Source organism: Heliangelus exortis, chromosome 9 (genome assembly GCF_036169615.1).
Source record: "Heliangelus exortis chromosome 9, bHelExo1.hap1, whole genome shotgun sequence".
Lineage (NCBI taxonomy): Eukaryota > Metazoa > Chordata > Aves > Apodiformes > Trochilidae > Heliangelus > Heliangelus exortis.
The window spans coordinates 1,394,252-1,416,352 of record NC_092430.1 but is presented as its reverse complement, the minus strand read 5'-3'; the positions used below and the strand labels follow the sequence as shown (position 1 = coordinate 1,416,352).

The 22,101-nt window shown below is 44.3% G+C and overlaps 2 protein-coding genes across 3 annotated transcripts in view; one reads left to right on the top strand and one right to left on the bottom strand.

Moving 5' to 3' along the window:
• The window catches only part of PAK2 (p21 (RAC1) activated kinase 2), a 51,013-nt gene extending 30,884 nt beyond the window's left edge, over positions 1-20,129 (top strand). Inside the window, exons 3-15 of one of the 2 annotated variants that reach the window (XM_071751566.1) lie at positions 178-278; positions 1,769-1,919; positions 2,960-2,991; positions 3,336-3,443; positions 4,642-4,774; positions 5,440-5,503; positions 6,239-6,287; positions 8,257-8,369; positions 8,852-8,969; positions 11,398-11,497; positions 14,103-14,299; positions 14,872-15,009; positions 16,393-20,129. In XM_071751566.1, the coding sequence (XP_071607667.1) occupies positions 178-278; positions 1,769-1,919; positions 2,960-2,991; positions 3,336-3,443; positions 4,642-4,774; positions 5,440-5,503; positions 6,239-6,287; positions 8,257-8,369; positions 8,852-8,969; positions 11,398-11,497; positions 14,103-14,299; positions 14,872-15,009; positions 16,393-16,479 (1,391 nt within the window). In that variant the 3' untranslated portion in view covers positions 16,480-20,129. Of the gene's footprint in view, positions 1-177; positions 279-1,768; positions 1,920-2,959; positions 2,992-3,335; positions 3,444-4,638; positions 4,775-5,439; positions 5,504-6,238; positions 6,288-8,256; positions 8,370-8,851; positions 8,970-11,397; positions 11,498-14,102; positions 14,300-14,871; positions 15,010-16,392 lie in introns of both variants that reach the window. The other variant, XM_071751565.1, reaches the window with a different exon arrangement.
• Positions 1-22,101, bottom strand: part of RNF168 (ring finger protein 168) — a 439,984-nt gene that overhangs the window by 93,146 nt on the left and 324,737 nt on the right. The gene's annotated exons all lie outside the window — the stretch shown is intronic.

The window sequence follows — 22,101 nt, the reverse complement described above, 5'->3', positions numbered from 1 at the left end:
GGTCTGTACCAGCCTGAAAGTATCAAATCCCTGTGCTGCTCATGAGAACACCTCCATCCAGTAAATAGAACAATGGTTAAGTTCATCTCAGTTGTTTTAAGGTTTGGATTGATTGTGTTAGACAGGGCAATAAGACTTGAAATCTGTGCTCAGTGAGTCTTTCAATCTCTATTTCAGGAAGCAAGAAGAAAGAAAAGGAGAGGCCAGAAATCTCTCCCCCATCAGACTTTGAGCATACCATCCACGTTGGCTTTGATGCTGTTACAGGAGAATTCACTGTAAGTATCATAGAATCATAGAATCCTAGAATCCTAGAATCATAGAATCCTAGAATCCTAGAATCCTAGGGGTTGGAGGGGACCTCAAAGATCATCTAGTCCAACCCCCCCTGCCAGAGCAGGGCCCCCTAGAGTACATCCCCTAGGAACGTGTCCAGGTGGGTTTTGAATGTCTCCAGTGAAGGAGACTCCACAACCCCCCTGGGCAGCCTGTTCCAGGACTCTGTCACCCTTACAGTAAAAAAATTTTTTCTGATATTCAACTTGAACCTCCTATGCTCCAATTTACACCCATTACCCCTTGTCCTATCACTGGTCACCACTGAGAAAAGCCTAACTCCATCTCCCTGACACTCACCCCTTACATATTTGAAAACATTGATGAGGTCACCCCTCAGTCTCCTTTTCTCCAAACTAAAGAGACCCAGCTCCCTCAGCCTTTCCTCATAAGGGAGATGTTCCACTCCCTTAATCATCTCAGTAGCTCTGCGCTGGACTCTTTCAAGCACTTCCCTGTCCTTCTTGAACTGAGGGGCCCAGAACTGGACACAATACTCCAGGTGTGGCCTCACCAATGCAGAATAGAGGGGGAGGAGAACCTCTCTTGACCTACTAACCACCCCCTTTCTAATGCACCCCAGGATGCCATTGGCCTTCTTGGCCACAAGGGCACATTGCTGGCTCATGGGCATCTTCTTGTCTACCAGGACCCCCAGGTCTCTTTCACCTCCACTGCTCTCCAGCAGCTCAGCCCCCAACCTATACTGGGACATCGTGTTGTTCTTCCCCTCTTCAACCTCTCTTGACCTACTAACCACAAGTAGTACACACCTGCCTTGAAGCTGCTCAGAAAACAGCTGAGGGCCACTGAAGCCTTTGTGGAGTTTTAGAATGAAGTGCCAGCCAGTCTGTTCATTTTTACCAAAGGAACAACCTTACTGTGTGTTTGTCCAGCACGTGGGTTGGTGAGGCTGTGACCTCTTGGTACTTCTGCAGTGTAAATGTCAGAGCTGATGCTTTGTGTCACCTGGGGAAAACCCTCTTCAGTTTCCTTACCTCAGGGGGTAATGAAACTTACACCAGTTCTGCTGAGTGCTTTTGGAGGCTTGTTCCTCCCATCTGTCTTGGTACAGATGGTGCACCTTTGTACACCTTTGTACACCTTTGTACACCTTTGTACACCTTTGTACACCTTTGTACACCTTTGTACACCTTGGTACACCTTGGTACACCTTGGTACACCTTGGTACACCTGAGTACACCTGGTTTGATCCAGGCACAAGGTCTGGAGCCCTGTGCTTGGGGTATGGAGCAGTGCAGGAGGGTTCTCAGCCATGGCTTGGTTGTGGCTCCCTGCTAAAAGCCCAGCTGACCCGTGTGTGTTTCAGTCTGTACATGTTATGCTTTGTGTGGAGGAAAAGACAGCTGCTCTGCTTTTAAAAAAGTCTTTAAAATATGAGGAAGGTGCTTAAAGCAGGCTGTTGTTTCAGGGAATGCCAGAGCAATGGGCTCGGTTGCTGCAGACCTCCAACATCACCAAGCTAGAACAGAAGAAGAACCCCCAGGCAGTGCTCGATGTGCTGAAATTCTATGACTCCAAAGACACAGCAAAACAGAAGTATCTGAGTTTCTCTGCTCCAGGTGAGATCCAAGTGTCTGCAAGGCATCCTGAAGGAGGGAGTTGGGGTTTTGGAAAGCAGTCTTCCTCTTTCAGAACACTAAATCACCTTCAAATGCTGAAAGAGCAGGCTGCTTTTCAACAGGGAACAAATATCTGAAGATGGATTTAAAACTTACTGGAAACTGGTGTTGTCCTTTTAATTTCCTGTTTTAAGTAGAGAGGGGAAGAAATGTAACTGGGTAATTCAGAATAGCAGGCCACAATTAACTTCAGCAAGCTGTGTTTAGGAAACTGGGGCTCTGAGACCATGATTAATTGGTTTTGAGTTGGAAAACTTGCTCCTCCTGTCTGTGGCCAAAACAGCTATCTGTGATCTGGATGTCACCACGTGGTGACTTAAAAGATGCAAAATAAGTTGTGGCTCTAAGGCTGGGAGCTGTGTAGGGAGGCTGAGAGAATGACTGCCCTACAAAACCATGCAGTTGTACTTCCATATTATTTCCATTTATTTTTTTATTTATATATATATTATATATTATATTATTTATTATTATTATATTCTTATAATCATTTATATATTTATTTATTTTATTTTGTCCAATTTATTATTTATTTTCTTCCATATTATTTCTAAAAACAGTAATGAGGAATAGCCTTAGTAAGGCTTTGTAATGTCCTCATCCTGGATTTGAGGTGTCACTGAGGGAACTGGAATACATATCCATATGATCCTGGTTTCACATCCCAGTAATACAGGAGTATAATGAGTGCTTCTCAGTTTGGAAAACTGTTTGTGGGTACTTGAGTGAGCTGCAAAGCAAGTTGGAAAATGTGTGGCTTTGCCTGCCCTCAGGGGGGAGGGTTTTACAAACTTCCAGCTGCCTTCTGACATGGTCTTACAGTGCAGTATTGGTCTCTTTCATTTGTGACTGTGAAATTTTTCTTTCTGAGACATGAAAAAAAAAAAATTTCCAATGCAGTCTGTGTACTTTACTCTGCAAAGTTCACTTTTTATTGGTTTTCTGATTATTTTCTTTGTTCTGCCACTTGTCCTGTTTAGAAAAAGAAGGCTTCCCTTCAGGAACACCAACAGTGAGTGTGTTTACTATTCCTTGTATGTTATTAGGTGCATGTGAATTCAGGTCTTTTGCCTTTTTATACTGCAAGATTCAGTATATAATAATAAAAACTTTCTTGTGTGGAATAAAAACATAAACTGGGGCATCAACAGAGCATATTTCCCTGCAGCAATGATGTTTTAGTCCTGGAGCAGAATGCAGTAGGGCACTTAAACCACTCAACCTCTCCTTTGCTTTTGAAATCAGTAAGAACTTTTATCTTCATGTGGGGGGAAGAAATAGACAAGCCTTTAACACTCTAAGGCAGACTGTTTTGTTAATTTTTTTTTTTTTAATCTGAATTTGGTAAAAATGTAGAGCAATGCCAAAGGGTCAGAGCCATCAACAGCTGTGGCAGATGATGATGAGGATGATGAAGAAACCCCTCCTCCTGTTATTGCTCCACGGCCAGATCACACAAAATCGGTGAGCAGCTGGAAAGTCTGCAGTGCAGACCTGCACTTCACTTTTCCTCTGTCTCCTAGTCACTTGTTTTGTCTGTGAAATCAATCATCTGGTGTAACTTTTTAGGAAAAAGTTCTGCTTTTTGTTTGAGTTTGTAAAGAGAAGGCCTGATTTCAGGATACCAGTGGGGTCCTCAGAATCCTGAGGTTTTTACTTCTTTGTTTGTTGGCTTGTGTTGAAGGTACCCCCAGCTTTACTTCAGCCCAGCTTGCAAGGAGGAGGCTTGTTAGTCCTAAAGTTTTTTTGTGGAGCTGTTTTGTGGAAATTTTCACTCTACAGTGGTACAAGTGTGGTACATTTGATTATTTGAAAAAATTTGATTGCAGTGTGAGCCTCACCAAACATGTTACTTAAATACAAAACTATTAAAATTTTAAATCTGAAAGCATATTTCCCTTGCAAAGTCATTATATGAAAAATTCAATGCTTAGGAAGTTCTTTAAGTTGAAGTGTAGTCATCCAGCACTGTTCACCTTGTTAATAATGTCCCTGGGATCCCACTTAACTCCAGGTCACTCTTCTGACCATGGTGGGTGTACATTTTGCAGCTCTGCCCACTTAGTTTTTTTGCTTCAGAAGTGCAAATGGGAATTTTGTGTGTTTGTTGAGTGATGCTGCTCTATAATTGCCCACTCTGGGTATGGAAACATAGAAAACGTGGCAGGTCTGCAGTTTGATATTTCTAGAGTGGGTTTGGATGTCTGAACAGCTCGGGAGGAAAATAAATAAAGCTCAAAAAAAATTCCCCCAAATTGGAGGTGGCTGGGAAATGCCAGGAATCTCATCCTGCCTTTCATGGTGAAGCACGAATCCTTTTCCTTTTGATTAAATAGTGATTTCTGTTCTGTGAAACTTGGAAATTGCAGAAATTCAGTAGATGAAAGGACCCCTCCTGTTAACTAGGATGTGTTATATAAAGAATAAGCAGGTTCTGTGGAAGATTTATCATTGCTCTGGTCAGGAGGTGTCTGGGGCTTCATTTCAGAGGTCAGTAACACTGCCAGCACCTTGATTTGCTGGGCTTGACTGGTTCTCAGGTCTGCTGTTTGCCTCCAGCCTGTGAAGCAGTGCTGAGGGGTCTCTGAAGACCTGTGACTGTTTTCAGCTGGAGGTCCCTGCCTGCCAAGCAGCTGCTCAGGGGAATGATCTCTCTCAGCAGATCTACACCCGCTCTGTGATTGACCCCATCCCTGCCTCAGCTGGGGACACCTCTGCTGACAGTGCCACCAAATCAGGGGACAAGCAGAAAAAGAAGACCAAGATGTCAGATGAAGAGATCATGGATAAGCTACGTAGGTGTCTTTTTGTTTCAGATAAACAAAGGCTTTAGGATTGAGAGGGGAATATTTGCTTTGGCCCTCACCCTGATTTCTGTGTGAGCACTGTGTGCATACTCTGCTTGGCTGGGTCTGTGTCAGACAGGAGCTCAGAGAGCTGCAGTCAGAAGTTTTGCCAGTTTGTATGCTCTGTTGGGTAAAAAAAAAAATTGTAGGACTGTATTTTTTTTAATTGAAGTTCAGTTGTGATAATGTGATCTACCTGCATGATACAGCTACAGTAACACAAAATGGTTTCTGCTGTTACTTATTCCATAATCATGTTGAAGAGAATTTTTCATCATGTGCTTAAGTCAAGAACTGACTGGTTTGTGGATGAGGAATGGATTTGTTATAACTTCATACTGGGTTTTGCTGGACAGAGACTGACATTAAATTGAGGTAGCAGGGGAAATAAGATGAGCTGTCTCATTAGGAGTATAACCTGGCATAATGATTTTCTGAAATTGGGCCATTTGCAACTGGAACTGAATCAGGAAGCTTTGGTTGTGTTTCAGCCTTTACTATTTCAGCTGAGCCACACTTGGAGCTGTCTTGGTCAGGCCAGCCCTCCTAAAGGGTGGCATCAGGGTGGCTCCTTTGTTTGAGTGTTGGTTTGTTGTTTTTATTTTTTTTTTTAGGCACTATTGTGAGCATAGGAGATCCAAAGAAAAAATACACCAGATATGAAAAAATCGGGCAAGGGTAAGTGTTCAGCCCAACTTTTATTCTTAGTGAGCAGTGTTAAAAGCTGAGTGCTGTTCTCTGGTGCTGTTGTGTAGCCTCTGCTCACTGAAAGAGGCAGAATAGTTGCCTGTCTCAGGCAGTGATAAACAGATGGTGAAGGCTTCAAACATTGGTGGGAATTTTAAGTTGTGTCTTTTAATGCAAGAGCCTCTCTCTGGGTGTATCTAGTCCTCTCCTCTCCCCAAAAGATGCATTCATTTGTTTTGTCCTAAGACTGCTGGATGGCATGGGGGCACTTCAGAAGGCTTTCTGTGCCCTAAGCTATCCCTACTGCCTTGACCAAATTCTGCTTCCAGTGATCCTTTGCATCCTTCTGAGAAAAAAGTATATGCAAGTTCTGGCTTTTACAGCTTTGATAGTGCCAAACTCCTGCTGCAGGCTTCCCAAATAGGTCTGTGAGCTTTTGTGGCTGGGGGGGATGTGACACCTCCTGCAGGAAGGGCTGGTCACAAAAAGCACCACAAGCTCTGGGGGCTTAGACACAGCTGGGCACAGCCTGATGAGTTTGTTTTGCCTGACCTGACTGGCATTTCTGTAGTACCACTGTTTAACAGCCACCTTTCTGATAAAGCTCTTGCAATATTAAAAGTTGACACTTTTTTTTTTATGTGTGTGTGTGTGTGTGATTTGTCTGTTCACTTGCATATTTGTTATGCAGAGGGATGCAACTGGCTGTAACATTTTTCTTCACAGGGCTTCAGGTACAGTTTTCACAGCTATTGATGTGGCAACGGGGCAGGAGGTAAGATTTCTGTGGTCATCTCTCTTTTGCTGGGTAAATACTCTTCTGTAGGTGGCTGAAGTTGATTGACTAGATTTCTTTCTTTGGCTCCCATCTCTGCTATCACCTCTCAGAAGAATGTTTGTCATAGCAACTTGTAACAGTGTGTGCCTTGTTCTGCAGTAGTCAGATGATGAAAGCTAAAAATAGGTTTCTTTTTCCAGTGAAAAGCAGAGGGAATGAGGTGTTCCAGAAATGGGTTTGGAAAACAGTTGATCCTTCAAGAATTGTGGGCAGTGGCACCCTGCATTTTCAGAAATAAAGCTTCATTTAGTCTTTGCCCACTTGTTTCATATCAGTAGAGGTGATGGATGTGCCCCTGGTATGGAAACAGCTTGCCCTGGGTGATTCTTTGTGGTTACCATGCCTTCTCCACAGCCTGCTCTCTGATTTTACTTCTTGGGCTTTCTGAACCCACTTGGTGAAGTTCACAACACCAGCAATGCTCTGGTATTCATCCTGTGGCCATCTCTGGTTCCCAGGACTAAAATCTTAGTAAATACTTGCTTCTCTTTAAATGCAGAAATCCCTAATTTTCTTTTCAATACCTGCAGGTAGCCATTCCTTAGGTCACTGATAACTAACTGCTGTTTCAAAAGCATTTTGAAACCATGTTTACCAGTGCTGTAGTGCATCCTGATAAAATGCAACCCTATCACTCACATGTTGTTTCCTAATTTGCTTTCTCCTCTTACTGACTGCAGAGTAAATTTTGTAGTCCAGTCCCTTTCTTGGACCTCCTTTGTGTCCAGGCTAACTTTTGATCATGTGCAGTCTTCATGCATTAAGTGGATGCAGTGCTTTGCCTCCTCAGTGCTTAGTGTCTGAAGATAGAATTGGGACTGTTCAGCAGTATGAGGGCCACAGAGGGATTTTTTTTTTTTTCTTTTCAACACTAATGGGAAGTATAAAGAGTGTGGAGCAAGACTCCTCTTAGAGCTACACAAGGATAGGACAAGAGGTAGCAGAAAAAAATTGCCATAGGGGAATTGTGGTTAGATATTAGAAATTTTTTTCTTTAGCAGTCAGGATGATCAAACATGGGACAAGACCCCAGAGAGATTGTGGAGTATCTCCTTTCAAAACTCAGTTGCACAAGATCCTCAGCAGCCTTGCTCCACATTGGCTGGACTTGAAGCAATAGAGATTGGATTGGATGACCTCCAGAGGTCCCCTCCAATCTTAATTATTTTGTGATCCTATGCCACAAGTTCTCTTCTTTTCATGCCCTTGATAATATGATAACCATTGGTTCTACAAGATTATGTTGGGTCTTGTGTTTGGTTTTCCACTCGTGGGTAGGTCACCTTGTAAAGCTCACAAGTGTCTGCTCAAGGTGTAACTACCTGCCTGGGACACTTCTCCATTTTCAAGTCAACAGCACTTGTGCTGCTTGGCTTATTTCCTGGAAAAGACAGGATTTTCTATCCCCTTCTCTCTCAGGGGTTGTTCATTGGCTTAATTGTTTAGAGGGGAGTTCCTTTTGCCTCCCAGCTTTCCTTACACTCAAACACTAATTTGGTGAAACTGATATAAAACCAAATTGCCTTGTCTTGCCCTGGGAAGATGGTTCTTTCTGAGTTGCCACAGGATTCTCTTCTGCTCTTGGCCTGTTGATATGAAATTGGATGAGTGTCTTTTCATCCTCTCAGTGTTTCCTTTGCTGTGTGTTCTGGCCTCTGTTATTATTTGTGGGTCCTTCCAGCTGCAAGAAAATGATGTTGGTTATGGGTGCAAGTTGTGTCTGCTCATCAAGTTGGGTTCTTTCAAGTTGTATGTTAATAAATAGATAACTTGCCAGCTGCAAGCTCTGCCTGAACCCCTTTAATCCCATTACAGAATGTCTTCACTTTTACTCTATTAAGAATGACCAAAAAAAGGTTTTGATGTTCAAGTTTGAGGGATTGCTGTTTTATTTTGTCCTGTGCAGGTTGCTATTAAACAGATCAACCTTCAGAAACAGCCCAAGAAGGAGTTGATAATTAATGAGATCTTGGTAATGAAGGAACTAAAGAATCCAAACATTGTCAACTTCCTGGACAGGTAAATGCAGACAGATGGCTGATTCCCTCATCCCCAAGGCTTTCAAGAGGTTATAACCTGATACACTTGCACAGACCAGGGCTTCCTGTACCTAAGGGTCTTGCAAGTAAATGAGACTGCATTTAGATTGTCATCTAAAAAAAGAAAAAAAAAAAAGTCATCTCTGATAGGTAATGGTCTTGATGGTTCAGTAAGAAGGCTGCTTGTCATGCATGCAGTGCTACCTGCTCCAGGTGGTGGACAGGAGCACTAATTCTGGTGTTGTGCATGAGATATGTGGGGTGTTACTGTGCCTGTTAAGGTAGTAAGAAGCATGCAGCTTTTTTGGCCATCATTTACATTTCAGATCACCTTCCAGAGGTTACCTTTCCATCCTGGTTGTCTTGAAGTGCTTATGAATCATTTCACTGACCTTATCGGTCACTTTTCAGTTCTCAGACTGTGGATGGCAAAACAGGCATGTTTTGTGTTTTCTGTTGTAGTTATCTTGTAGGAGATGAATTGTTTGTGGTCATGGAATATCTAGCTGGAGGCTCACTAACAGATGTGGTCACAGAAACATGTATGGATGAAGCACAGATTGCTGCTGTCTGCAGAGAGGTGAGTGCTGGAGCTGAGGGACACAGGACTGAAGGTGCACTCTGTTCTTCCAGAATCATTTGGGTTGGAAGGGACCTCAGAGCTCATCAAGTCCAACCCTTGCTCCACTCCCCCCGTGGTTCCCAGCCCATGGCACTGAGTGCCACATCCAGGCTCTTTTGAAATATCTCCAGGGATGGAGAATCCACCCCTTCCCTGGGCAGCCCATTCCAATGCCTGATCACCCTCTCTGCAAAGAATTCTTTCCTAATATCCAACCTAAACCTCCCCTGGCAGAGCTGGAGCTCTGCCAGGGGAGGTTTAGGTTGGATATTAGGAAAAAATTCTTTAGTCCATGCCCTCTTGTCCCACTGATATCTGCCCAACCCCGCCCCTGGCTCCAACCTCCTTTCAGGGAGTTGGAGAGAGTGATGAGGTCTCCCCTGAGCCTCCTCTTCTCCAGCCTCAACACCCCCAGCTCCCTCAGCCCTTCCTCACAGGACTTGTGCTGGATCCCTTCCCAGCCTCCTTGCTCTTCTCTGGACCTGCTCCAGCACCTCAATCTCCTTCCTGAGCTGAGGGGCCCAGAACTGGACACAGGACTCAAGCTGTGGCCTCCCCAGGGCTGAGCACAGGGGCAGAATCCCTTCCCTGGACCTGCTGGCCACGCTGTTCCTCCTTAGGTTTTATGGTACACTTGGGTTAGGGCTCACTGAAAGAATTGCTTGGGAAGAATGAATGATGCTGAGAGCAGAAACCAGTATTAGAACTCCAGAAAACAACAAAATTACTTCATCTCAGCAGATGAGGAGTTTGTAAGTTGTGACACAAAAAAAAGCTCCAGGAGTTTTTGAGCTGTGTGTTTGGGAATGGTAGGTGATAAAGAAAAAAAAAAATGTTTAATTTTGGTACCTGGGCTGGCCAGTCCTGCTGATAATGGGAAAAGGAAGGTGATAATGGTGTGGGCTGAAGGAAGAGCAATGAAGTTCAGCAGCTGGCAGGAGGAATGCCTGTTTTAACTTTGGCTAACAAAGAGGATTGAAAAGCACCAAAAAGAAAACTGAGTATTGACAGAGAGTTAAGGTAGGCAGTAGAGCAGATTTAAAGCACATTTGAACATACTTTAAAAACAAAAATTAAAAAGAAAAAACGCCTGAAAGCTTTGGAGTATTTTCTGGAAGAAAGAGGGGGAGCTGCACTTGCTTAGAGTGTGCAGATTGATCTGGATAAACAGGAACACTTTAAGAAACATGTACTAAAATTAAGGTGAAGTTGATGCAGAGTATCCCTTTCTCCTTTTATTGCTTTTCATAGTGTGTGAAATCAAGAGTTCTGCTAAGCTGTCTTTACAGGTTTCTCAGAAAATAATTCTCCAGAAGATTGTAGTTGGAATAGTTTTAAGTCTGCAGTAAGATTTCAAGTGGAAGAAGTAAAAATAACTGAAAATATCACAATTTAGCAGTGGTTTCTGCCCTCGGTCAGCATCCTGGCATCTAGCTCAGGCTTGGTTGATGATGGAAGATGGAGGAAGAATTGTGTTATCTGCTGCACAGAAGAAACAGGCTTCTAAAAACTCCATTTGACTGCATCAATGTGACATCTGCTTTTGATGACTCACCCAAATGGAGAACAAACCTGTACATAAATGTGCATGGATAGGTCCTGGTTTCCAAAGAAATCAGAGGTGGAAGCAGGGAACTGAAAGAAGCTATTTACTCTGACACTAATTCACTTTCCTGATGAAGTAATCTAATATTGAACTCTTGTACTTCATTGAAACTCTGCTGCCCAGTGTGTTGGGTGTGTTTCATTCTGCAAATCAGTGTCACTTTGCTAAAGCAAATGAAGACACAAAAAACTCACTGGGGACTCCATCCAGGGCAAGTTGCAAATGGCAAACATCCTGCTTATAGTAAAAGGGAAAAATCTTACAGGTTTTTTTACCTGTTATTCTCAAATAGCAAAAGGAAATTTCATCGTGTTCTTAGGCAGAAACTTAAAGGTTTTAATCTAAAAACAGTGACTTTCATAATGAAGATGTTGTACAGCCTTCACTGTAGGAGAAGTTGCCTGTGCATTGAGAATGAACTCTCACCAGCCTCCTGGTGAGACTTCAGACTCAACAGTTTCACTTGTGCTTTTATGGTTCCTCTGTAGAAGTTGGGGTATGTGCTGTAATTAACATCTGGGGCTTTTGGGAGCATCTTGGGTAATGACTGGGTGATGAGGAATTTCATATGTGGGTTTGGACTCCATGGTTAAATGGAGTTTTTGACCCTCAGGAGATCTGGAGAGGTTTTTTAGCACAAGAGCTTCCTCTGCTGGTTATTTTAAATAATACTTGTTATATTTTTGCCCTCAGCCAAGACTGAGGGTGTAAGCATTGCTTTTGAATTTATGTTCAGATATACAGACTGTGTTTTTTCATTGAGTATTTTTTTTCTTTCAGTGCTTGCAAGCTCTTGAATTCCTACATGCCAACCAGGTCATCCACAGAGACATTAAGAGTGACAACGTGCTGTTAGGAATGGATGGATCAGTTAAACTAAGTGAGTACCAGACAATTATTTCAGTGTTCTCTTTTCCCTTTCCCAGCAAACCATGACTCAGAGGGTGAAAAGCAGTAGAAGGAGAGTTAGCAGGGGAATTGGAGGTGAATTTGCATTGACTGTGAGTGGCAGTAATTAATTTTGTGTTAACAAAACATACAAGTCACAGCCTGCAGGCATGGAAATCCTGAGGGCCCTAAGACTAAGGCTGTGAATGGCTCAGGATGTTGAAGCAAACCTTTAACCACAGAATTTCTTGGTAACTGTGAAGCACCAGGCACCAAGCAGTGAAGCACTGACACTGAGTGACTGCAGGAGGAAGCTGCAGCTAACTGGGTTGCTCTGTTGGTCTCTTTGGGTTGTCAGGCCTGCTCTGAATGTTTTGCCCTTTTCATGAGGAGGTCACTAACAAGAAAATTGTAGATTATTTTAACTATTTATATTGCAGTTTAGTCTTGTGCTTCGTCTGCACTGGGTCTCCTTTTCTTGGACTGAAAGTGTAACATGCTTTCATTAATATAATAATGAAATGAAAAAAGAAACTACTTGCTTTTCAGGTAATTGTTGTGCATGCATACAGTAGGTCAGTCTCTGGTGTGTGTAAATGTGTGTGGCAATAAAAAAAACTGTGAAACCTCTTTACAAAAGTTGTCAGGACCACTGAGAGAGAGAGGTGCATTGTCTGACTTCTTGGTGTGTAGGAATGTGCACAAAGTGACCAGAGTTAAGGGATGGTGTTGGGTTTGGTTTTTTGTACAGTTGGGTAGGAGTTCAAAATGCCATGAGAATGTGTCTCAGCAATATTCCTTATTCTGGGTGGTTTACAGTCTCATGTTGTTTATGAGATGGAGTGTGAAGAAAGATTGCAGGACACACCTGGTTTGCTTACCAGCATGGTTGGGGTCACTGCTTGCTTGCACAGGAGGTTGGTTTTTGTTTTGTTTTGTTTTTTTTTGAGGGTGTGATGTGTTTGTGCACAAACTGTGTGGATTCAGGGGCTGAAGATAAGTGAAGAGTTACCACAGAGGATGTGGCTGAGAAGAGTTAGCTGGAGAAGGCTCAAAAAAATGTCAGGGCTGTCAGAGCAGGGTTAGTAGCCTAGGTAAAGAAGCATCATCCCCAGGAAATTAGGAGGATTAGGAGGAAGGAGAGACAAGAGGAAAGAAGGGTCAGCTGTAGAGATGTGTCCTCTGAAGGGGAGGCATTAGAATCAGTGTTGAGCCTAACTCTTCAGCTCTGTGATTATCAAGCTTGTAGAAGTTTTTTAGGGCAGAGGCTGGAAGGAATTGCATCTTACCAAGCCCTGGGGCAGTCTGGCCTCTGGGAGACTGGTGACAGGAGAAGTAGGAGATCCCAGGCTGCCTGTCACCACCACCCACTGCTGGGTCCCACATCTTGCCTGTCTTTTCTCTCCTGTGGCAGGCAGGGTGGTGCTGAGGGGCTCGTGGGTGGGTCAGCAGCCATACCTGGGCTGCTTCTCTGCTCTCTTCCTTGAGATATTGGGCTTGGAGTTGAGGGGGGCACCATGATAAAGGCCCAGAAGTGCTGGCAAGGAACTCGGGGACTCTTAGGTCTCTGGGTTGTTTTGTTGGTTGGTTGGATTTGTTTTTTAAGGCAACATTTGAACAATCAGGGTGGGGGTAGTTCTTTGTTAAATTGTCCTCTTGGTGCAACCTGGCACTTCCATGACTCTTTTGCCAGCACTGCGTGGCAAAACGCTGCCAAAATCACCTTGAAATTTTAAATTCTCTCTCTTTCTCTCTCTCTCTCTCTCTCTCTCTCAAACGTAGTGTCAATGATAAGGTAATATCTGTCTCCTGCCTTAACTGTGTTCTTATTGATGCTTTACATGCCTGGGAAGTGGGAGTGCTGCAGCTGGATAGAGTAACATGATGGAACATGCATTGCTGCTGCACCTGAAGCTATAGGAATAGGTGACTTTTCTTGTTTTCTTGAGTGTGGTTGTTCTCTTCAGTAGTTTCCTTGTGGAAAGGTTTGTTTGTCCAGGTTCCTTCTGCTGAGTGGGGTAGCACTTCACTTACCTGAAGCTTTGTTTCTCTGTCTCTGTCAGCTGTAGTGCCTGTATTTGGTGGCCAAATTGCTGAGGACTCTTGGACTCCATAGCTGCACCAATGAAATCTGTTTAGCAGGGCAGAAGCTGTAGTTTGTTGATGAATGTTTCCTAGTTCAGGCTCTATAACATAAAACATTCACAGAATACTTCTGTGTTCTGCTTGGTTACTTTGTTTTGGCTGTGACCAGTCTGGGATCCTTGAAGGAGGGACTGGGCAAAGTACCATTATGGTACAGGATAATACTTGTGTTGCTTTTCCAGAGGACAAAAAGCCTTATCTTCATTCCACAGAAATCTGCCCTGCTTAAACACTTCCAGGTTCTGTATCCATCTTGCACGTTGGATTTTGTGACACGGAGAACGTAGTGGTGGGGGGGAAAAAAAAAAACAAAAAAAAAAGGAGACATCCCCACCAATCCCCTCTCAAGTGTAAAGGAGTAAAATGTGTGTGTCATCATAGAGAAGTCTCCTAGGAAACTCACTTTCCTGGGGTGCCCCAATTTAACTTCTTCCCATTCTGTTGCCCTGCAGCCGACTTTGGGTTCTGTGCTCAGATCACCCCCGAGCAGAGCAAGCGCAGCACCATGGTGGGGACTCCCTACTGGATGGCTCCTGAGGTGGTGACACGGAAAGCATACGGCCCCAAAGTGGACATCTGGTCTCTGGGCATCATGGCTATTGAGATGGTGGAAGGAGAACCACCATACCTCAACGAAAACCCCCTGAGGGTAAGCAGCCAGCTGGGGCTCGGGCTCTTCGTGGGTGTGTATGTCGCGTGGAAGTTTGCAGTCATTCGTTAACAATGTGTACATGAAAGGTAAAATGACATGGCAAAAAAAAAACCCCAACAGGCCAAGAAAATTCCTCCAGCAGGAAGGCAGCAGCAGCCTTGCGTTTTCAGTCAGCTCTGCCCTGAATTTCTCTGTTTGGAAAATCAGTACCTGCTTGTAACTAAAACACAGAACTTTGAACTCAGATTTCTGTGACTAGGGACTCAGACTTCTGTGACTTCAGACTTCTTCTCTAGGGAAAGTAAATTCACTGGTTCATGAGACATGTTACTTGTGTCAGAATCTGGTGTTTTCCTTGCCCAGGTAAGTATCTGTTGCCAAAAGATTTTGAATGTTATTTTGATACTAGCAAGAAAAGGTCCTGCCTGCCTATAATTGTGGCATTTTGACAGTTTGTCATCTCATCAGGGAGAGGGCTGCAGAGCCCTTTCTCAGCTAGTCTGAAGGATTTGCCACTGGACATCTTTTGAATGTTTGGCTTGCTTATAGAATATTCCTCATTTTTACAGGCTTTATATTTGATAGCAACTAATGGCACACCAGAGCTGCAGAACCCTGAGAAACTCTCCCCAATATTCCGGGATTTCTTGAACCGCTGTTTGGAGATGGATGTAGAGAAGAGAGGGTCAGCCAAAGAACTGCTGCAGGTGAGGGGCAGCTGCTTCCCAGCAGCCTAGAAGGAGTCAGAGAGTTGTAGTCAATGGGGCAGAATCTGGTTGGAGGTGTGTGACCAGTGGAGTCCCTCAGGGGTCGGTACTGGGACCGGTGCTGTTCAATATCTTCATCAACGACTTGGATGAGGGTATAGAATGTACCCTCAGCAAGTTTGCTGATGACACTGAGCTGGGAGGAGTGGCTGACACACCAGAAGGCTGTGCTGCCATTCAGAGAGACTTAGAGAGGCTGGAGAGTTGGGCAGGGAGAAACAGGATGAAATTCAACAAGGGGAAGTGGAGAGTTTTGCATTTGGGGAAGAACAACACGATGTCCCAGTACAGGTTGGGGGCTGAGCTGCTGGAGAGCAGTGTAGGTGAAAGAGACCTGGGGGTCCTGGTAGACAAGAAGATGCCCATGAGCCAGCAATGTGCCCTTGTGGCCAAGAAGGCCAATGGCATCCTGGGGTGCATTAGAAAGGGGGTGGTTAGTAGGTCAAGAGAGGTTCTCCTCCCCCTCTATTCTGCATTGGTGAGGCCACACCTGGAGTATTGTGTCCAGTTCTGGGCCCCTCAGTTCAAGAAGGACAGGGAAGTGCTTGAAAGAGTCCAGCGCAGAGCTACTGAGATGATTAAGGGAGTGGAACATCTCCCTTATGAGGAAAGGCTGAGGGAGCTGGGTCTCTTTAGTTTGGAGAAAAGGAGACTGAGGGGTGACCTCATCAATGTTTTCAAATATGTAAGGGGTGAGTGTCAGGGAGATGGAGTTAGGCTTTTCTCAGTGGTGACCAGTGATAGGACAAGGGGTAATGGGTGTAAATTGTGGAGGGGGGTTGTGGAGTCTCCTTCACTGGAGACATTCAAAACCCCCCTGGACACGTTCCTAGGGGATGTACTCTAGGGGGCCCTGCTCTGGCAGGGGGGGTTGGACTAGATGATCTTTGAGGTCCCTTCCAACCCCTAGGATTCTAGGATTCTAGGATTCTATGATTCTAGAGGAGAGCAGAGGGTAGGAGCTCAAGTCATCAAAAATCATAACACAGACTCTGAAGCCTTTCTAGTGGCAATCTGTGGCTTAATTCTTCCACTGCTAAAGCATCCAGCAATTGCAAGGTTACTGTAGTAGCTGAGCAGAAAGGGACTGGGAGAAGATGTTTGAGCCAGGAAGCTCCTTGAAAGTCCTGGGCTCTTGGGGTGAGGACAGATGACTCTCAGGCTGGAAGTGCTCTGGATCTGTCCCTTCAGGAGCTGGGCCTGGGTGGCATTTGCGTAGCTTTTCGTAGCTTAGAATGAAAATGGCTTTGTAAATACATGGCTTTTTCTGGCTGGTTAAGCTGCATCTTTTACTCACTGTCTGTGTTTCTCTTTTCCTGGCAGCACCCCTTCTTGAAACTGGCCAAACCTCTGTCCAGCTTGACACCACTGATCTTGGCAGCCAAAGAAGCAATGAAGAGTAACCGCTAACATAACTGCCACAGCCTTCATCCTGTTTTTTTTTTTTTTTTGTTTGTTTGTTTGTATTTTACAAATCTTTATAATATATGAAATTGTTACACTTCTGGGGGGAGGGAAGGGATTTTGTGTGGAGGGGAAACGTCTGCAAAAGGGAAGAAACTCTCATCCAGAAGACACCCAACATGTGGTGACTCTAGCGATCCCTGCCTGGGGTCCTGAAGGAATTGAGGACTGAAATACTGGCCTTTTTTTTTTTTTTTTTTTTTTTAAATTTTATTCTGCAGACAGCCAAGAAATGCCACTTACTATGCCCAGGGTCTAAGGGTTTTTAATGACTTCGCTGTAACAGCTTCCATTCATTGTACCCTTCTGGGTACTTTCAATACTTGAATGACAGATTCAAGCTTTCAGAGAGCAGTACTAATTTTACCTGCTGATCTCTTTTGCTCTCCTCTTCCTCCCCTCTACCTGTTTTTAAATTGCTCTTGTAAGCTTCCATATAACCAGATTTGTGGCAAGTGTGACAAATGTGAAGGTACATCTTGCCCCTCCTTTCTTTTCTGGGTTAGCTGTTACTGTACTGTAGAGTTGACAACTTGGCTACTTAAGGAATTGTAAAGTGTTGATGTGGTTCTGCTTTTTAAGATGAACATGGAGAGAAGGGGAAGAGATGTATTCAGCTGTTTCTCACATGCCTGTGCTCTGTGGACATTTAATCAAAGATATGGCCTCTTTGTAGAAACTTAATGATGGGTCAAGTCTTTGGATGTCAGTTTATGGATGTGTAAGTGGGGGTCAGATGCTTTATTTATGATCAAATGATCAGCTATAGTCAGGGCAAGAAAAAAATTCCAGCTGTCTTCCTGTCTGCTCTTTTTTTCCTGTTAGACTTGCTGGCCAGAAGCTTAAGGGATAATGTGCTTGGTGCAGTGGGTGGTTCAAAAACATGTATTGCATCTGTGCTCTGGAAGTTATGCTGGTGCCTTTGACTTTTTTATTTTACGTTTTCCTTCTTTGTATCAAATACATTTTTGTATATGTTGTAATTTTTTTTTTGTTCCCCCTAGCAAATAATGCATCAGCCTATGGAATTGTCAGAATTTTAAGTATTAGAGCTGGGTTTTTTTTCCAGTTTTGTATGTGCTCCACTTGTACTAATGAAATCAGAAGAACAAATAATCGGGTCTGAGGACACTGAAGATGCAGGATTTTAAAAATGTGACTGAAACACGAGATGACAAACACCTGGAAATGCCAAAGTGCTGTTCTGAGAAGATGAAGGCTGAGAGGGAAGAACAGTGCTGCCAGAAGTTCATGGGGCTTATCTGACCAGCTAGAGTGAGGCTGAGGAGCCCTGATGTGTCACACCCACCCTTTCTCACTAAAGATGCTGGACCAGCTGCTAATGGCTGAAGTCAAACATTCAATGCAAGCAGAAGTGCCTCCCTCTGAAAGACAGTGAGCAACTCCAGCAGTTGAGTTCTTGGGATGGTAAGCAGGGCTGAGTGTAGAAGAACCTGTGCCTGGGCTGCTTCTACCTCTCCAGTCTGTGCATTTCAGCTTCTCCAGCAGTTTAATCAAGAGCCAGCTGCAGTTCCAATGTGCCAAACAATTCTGTGAAAGAATGACCATTGCTGCAGTGGGATTTTGTTGCATTCCCAGTGGGGGCAGGACCTGGGGCAGATAGGGTTATGGCTGGGTTTGGATGGAGGACCCTACATAAACCTTTTTGCACACTTTTGCAAGCGTTACTGGCAGAAGATAGAAGTAATTTTTATGATAATTTTGGTATTTGTATAGCAATAGAGCTGTGTTTTGGGGACTGGCAGCCAAACAAACAAACTTCCAGCTGAGAGTGGTTGGCCCAGCACAGAGGGGGGGGGGTTATTTGTGCTGATGGAGAGGGTTAGGGCCTCACAGCCTGTGCTGTGACTCTGAAGCTTCTAGGGGATGGTGTGGATCCCAACACGGTGTCTGTCGTGCAGGAATAAGTCTTGGCAGTGTTTCAGCTCAGCTCACCCTCTGCTCTTGCACAGGAGTCAGAATTTACGTCGGGCAAATCACATCAAAGGCACCATCCCAGGAGTAAATCCTTCTCAGCTGCAAGTGTAAAAAAAAAAAAAAGTGGGTTTAAAGTCAGGGCAGTGTCTCATTCCAGGCAAGTGGAAGTGGATGCATTTCCCAGGTAAAATGCAGTGTGAGCAGGGACACAGCAGTGCCCTCAACAGGAGTGTGTCTGGCTCCCTGCTCAGATGCAGTGGTGAGGAGGCTCAGCTGAGAAAACAAATCCTGTTGTACCAATGGTTCCCTTTTGTCCATTGCAGGCAATGGACTTCATGAAACTGCTTGTACCAGAGTTAAACTGGGAGGTTCTTTGTCTTTCATTTTTACTTCAAAACAATCTCGACAGTAAGATAATGGCATAAATTTGAGGGTGTTTTTTCTTTTTTTTTAATAGAAAGCCAAGAAATTCTAAGTAATGTTAACTTATTAGCTCACTTTTATGGATGAATGAGAATGGTTTAAAACATATATTATAAAAATTGTCTGATTTAAGTCTACTTAGGAAATGATTGCCAAACTTTCAGCCCTCCTAGCACACAAAATCCAGAGGTTATATCCAGAATATATCTTGATGCTTGCTGTTGTGATTTGGAATGGTGTTTAGCTCTGAAGCCAAGAAGTGTCCCCCTCTCCCCACACAGCAGTTTTGTTGTTACAAGGCAACGTTTCTCACCCTCTGCTGCCAGAAATCAGGGCTAACAGAAGAGGAAAGCCAGGAGCAGGCTGCTGGGCTGTGCTTTTGTCTTGGGCATCCCTTTTGTAACCATCCCAGCTCAAGGTGAAAAAAATGCAAGCTGTTTTTCTTTTCCCCAGAAGGGAGCAGTTCAGCATTTGGGATGAGACTTGCAGTGCAGCTCTGCTGTATGGCCAGGATGGAGATCAGCCAGAGTTTGGGGAAGGTGACAGAAAGGGAAGGGTGGCATTTGGAAATTCTGGGCTTGCCAAATGTCTCAGATGCTCTCGGGTGCCAGTGGAAGGGATCAGATCCTCCTGTGATTCCTGTGTGCAGCAGCAGGGCTACTGGGATGCACGGAGCTGGGCAGCTCTGGCTGAGGTGCAGGTGTGTAGGGGAGGTGTAAACTCCTGGGATTTCTTTTTCTTGTGGTAGGGGAAGGCAGACTTTTCATGAAAAGCACCCATGGCACAGGGGATGTGCACTTTGCCCTCTCTTAGGTGTTAAGAAAATAATGGGAGGCTTCCCCCCAGCTTCTCTGCAGGGAGGTGCAAGAGGGGTGGCTGTGGCAGAGGGGGGAGGTTGGGTCCCTTTGGCAGAGGGGATGGGGAGTGGGCTGGGGAGCCAGCAAGGAGGTTTTTAAAGGTCTCTCCAGCTGGAGGTGAATAAATAAATGTCTGGTCCATTTTCCCTCTGTTCCTCATGCTGTCAGTGGAAATGGAAGTAGGTGCAAGCTTTCTTTTTATTTTTTATAACTGTCTTCAGATTTTAATGTTGCCTTTTGTGTAATTTAATCCCATTATGTTATTTAATTGTTACTGCAATATTAACTACTGTATTTGTTGACTTTGTTTAATAAGTGTTCTTTCAGGGCTAGAAATAAACTTATAAAAAACGTTTGGGTTTTTTGCCCCCTTCCCCATCCTGAGTTTTCTGTCTTTTAAGACAAGAGTTAGCCAAAAAGATTTTATGTTTAGGTGCCTTAATGAGATTAATGGAATGTATTAGTTTGTAATTGTGGTTTTTATGCTCTAATTATGATGGATATAATTGTATGGTATAACAGCATGTCCTGTTTCTCTGAAAATTTGATCACCCATCAGTGTCTGTACCAAGTTGGTGATGCAACTGCAAGCTTGCCTTGCTGCAGGCAGGAGAGCAGCTCTGAAACAGCCTTTCCACTCCCTGTGGAAGAGAGATCTGTTCCTGCTTGGAAGGGAGCAAAGCAAAGCCCAGAGCTGCATCTTACACCATCCATTTGCTGTCGGGTGGTGGTACCTGGGGTGGGACTGGTGGGCCAGGAAACTGCAGTCATGGGGACACGTGGGTGTGCCAGTCACTGTTTCAAACAAATCTTTATTTTATGGTGAATTTCATCCCTCATCCTGCATTATGGTGCAAGAAGTAATGGGGGGAGTGAGCTGGTGCCTGTTTGGGAGACGGGGGTCTTGGTTCTGCACCCAGTGCTGCTCAGTGTCCTCCTGTGGATGCCAAGGGCTCTTTGTGCTGTGTGTGACCCACGTGCTGGTGGGAAATCATCACTGCCCCTTTCCTAGATCTTGCACAGGCTGTGCTCATCCCACTGACACGTGGGAATTGGGAAACCACTCGTCTGCAGGAGCCTTGGCCACCAGAGGTGAGAGTGTTGTGTTGCACAAATCTCTGTCTCTTCAGGTTAATTGATTTCTTGGGGGATCTTTGTCTTTATGTATAACTTACCCTTTAGGCATTTAAGCTGATGGACTCTAACGCTGCATTTAAGTGGTTTTGCATTTAATTTCTTGGTGGGGAGGGAGTCAATGGGAGGAGGGAGAAGGTGCTTAGTGGAACTGCCCAGTTGTCTGGATGTTGGTACTGGTGCTGGGTGAAGGAGAGCAGGGTTTGGGCCGGGTGTGGTTTGCACAAGTTGCAAAGTTTCCAGTCCTTGCTTCATAAATCCTGCTGAGTCTTGTGTTAACCTGGTCATTCCTTGCACAGGCTAAAACCAGGAGCAGCCCCTTCTTTTTGGATCCATTTGTTCAAGGTTGGGTGTTTTAAACCTCGTTCCTCAAGACAATAAAGTAAGGGCAATAATTTCTCCCTTGCAGAGAGCTGCTTTTGGTATTTGCCACCAAGCTGAGCAGTTTTCTTCAGACTGCACCAGCCACACACTGGATAAAACTGGATAAAACTCTTCACTGGATGAGGGGTCTTCATTTCTGATGAACATTTTCACAGTGCTGCCTCAAGTGTTGGGTTTCAGTGCAGTTGGTGGGGCTCCTGTGTAAGCCCAGCAGTTGTCTGCAACTTCCTGCTCCCAGGGATTTGTACTGCTGAGTCTTCTCCTCTTTTTCTAGCTGGCATTTTGCTCTTGAAGATTGTTTTTAATAAAAACAGCCACCCTTAGTCATGTGAGAAAGGTACTTGAAAGAGTGCTGAGCTAAATCCTTGATGTTGTTCTCCAGATGTGTGGAGGAAGCAGGATTTTCCAGGAGCTTTTTTTTTCTTCCCTGCTTTGAACTCTGGCTTAAAAAAGGATTTTTTTTTTTTTCTCTTGTGAGTGGGAAAACACCAGCAAGTGAAACCAGTGAATTTCTGACTGATTTCTTGTCACTCCTTTGTTGCAACAGATATGCTGCTTTTTTTCCTGTTTTCCAGTCAGTGTCTGCAGGGGATTTATCTTCCAGCACGTTGTGACTTCATGTCACAGTCACCTACTGACCTGATGATGGACTGATGATTGTTAATTAATGTTTTAAGAGGCTTTACGTGCTGGGAATTTAATGATTACTCTCTTTAGGAAGTTAAAAAGCTACCAGACCTTTGCTTTGGAGGTGTGTTGAGTCTGCAGAGAGGAGGATGGGACCAGAGCTGCATGCAGGATGTTTCAGTGAGGTGACAGATGATGTCTCTTG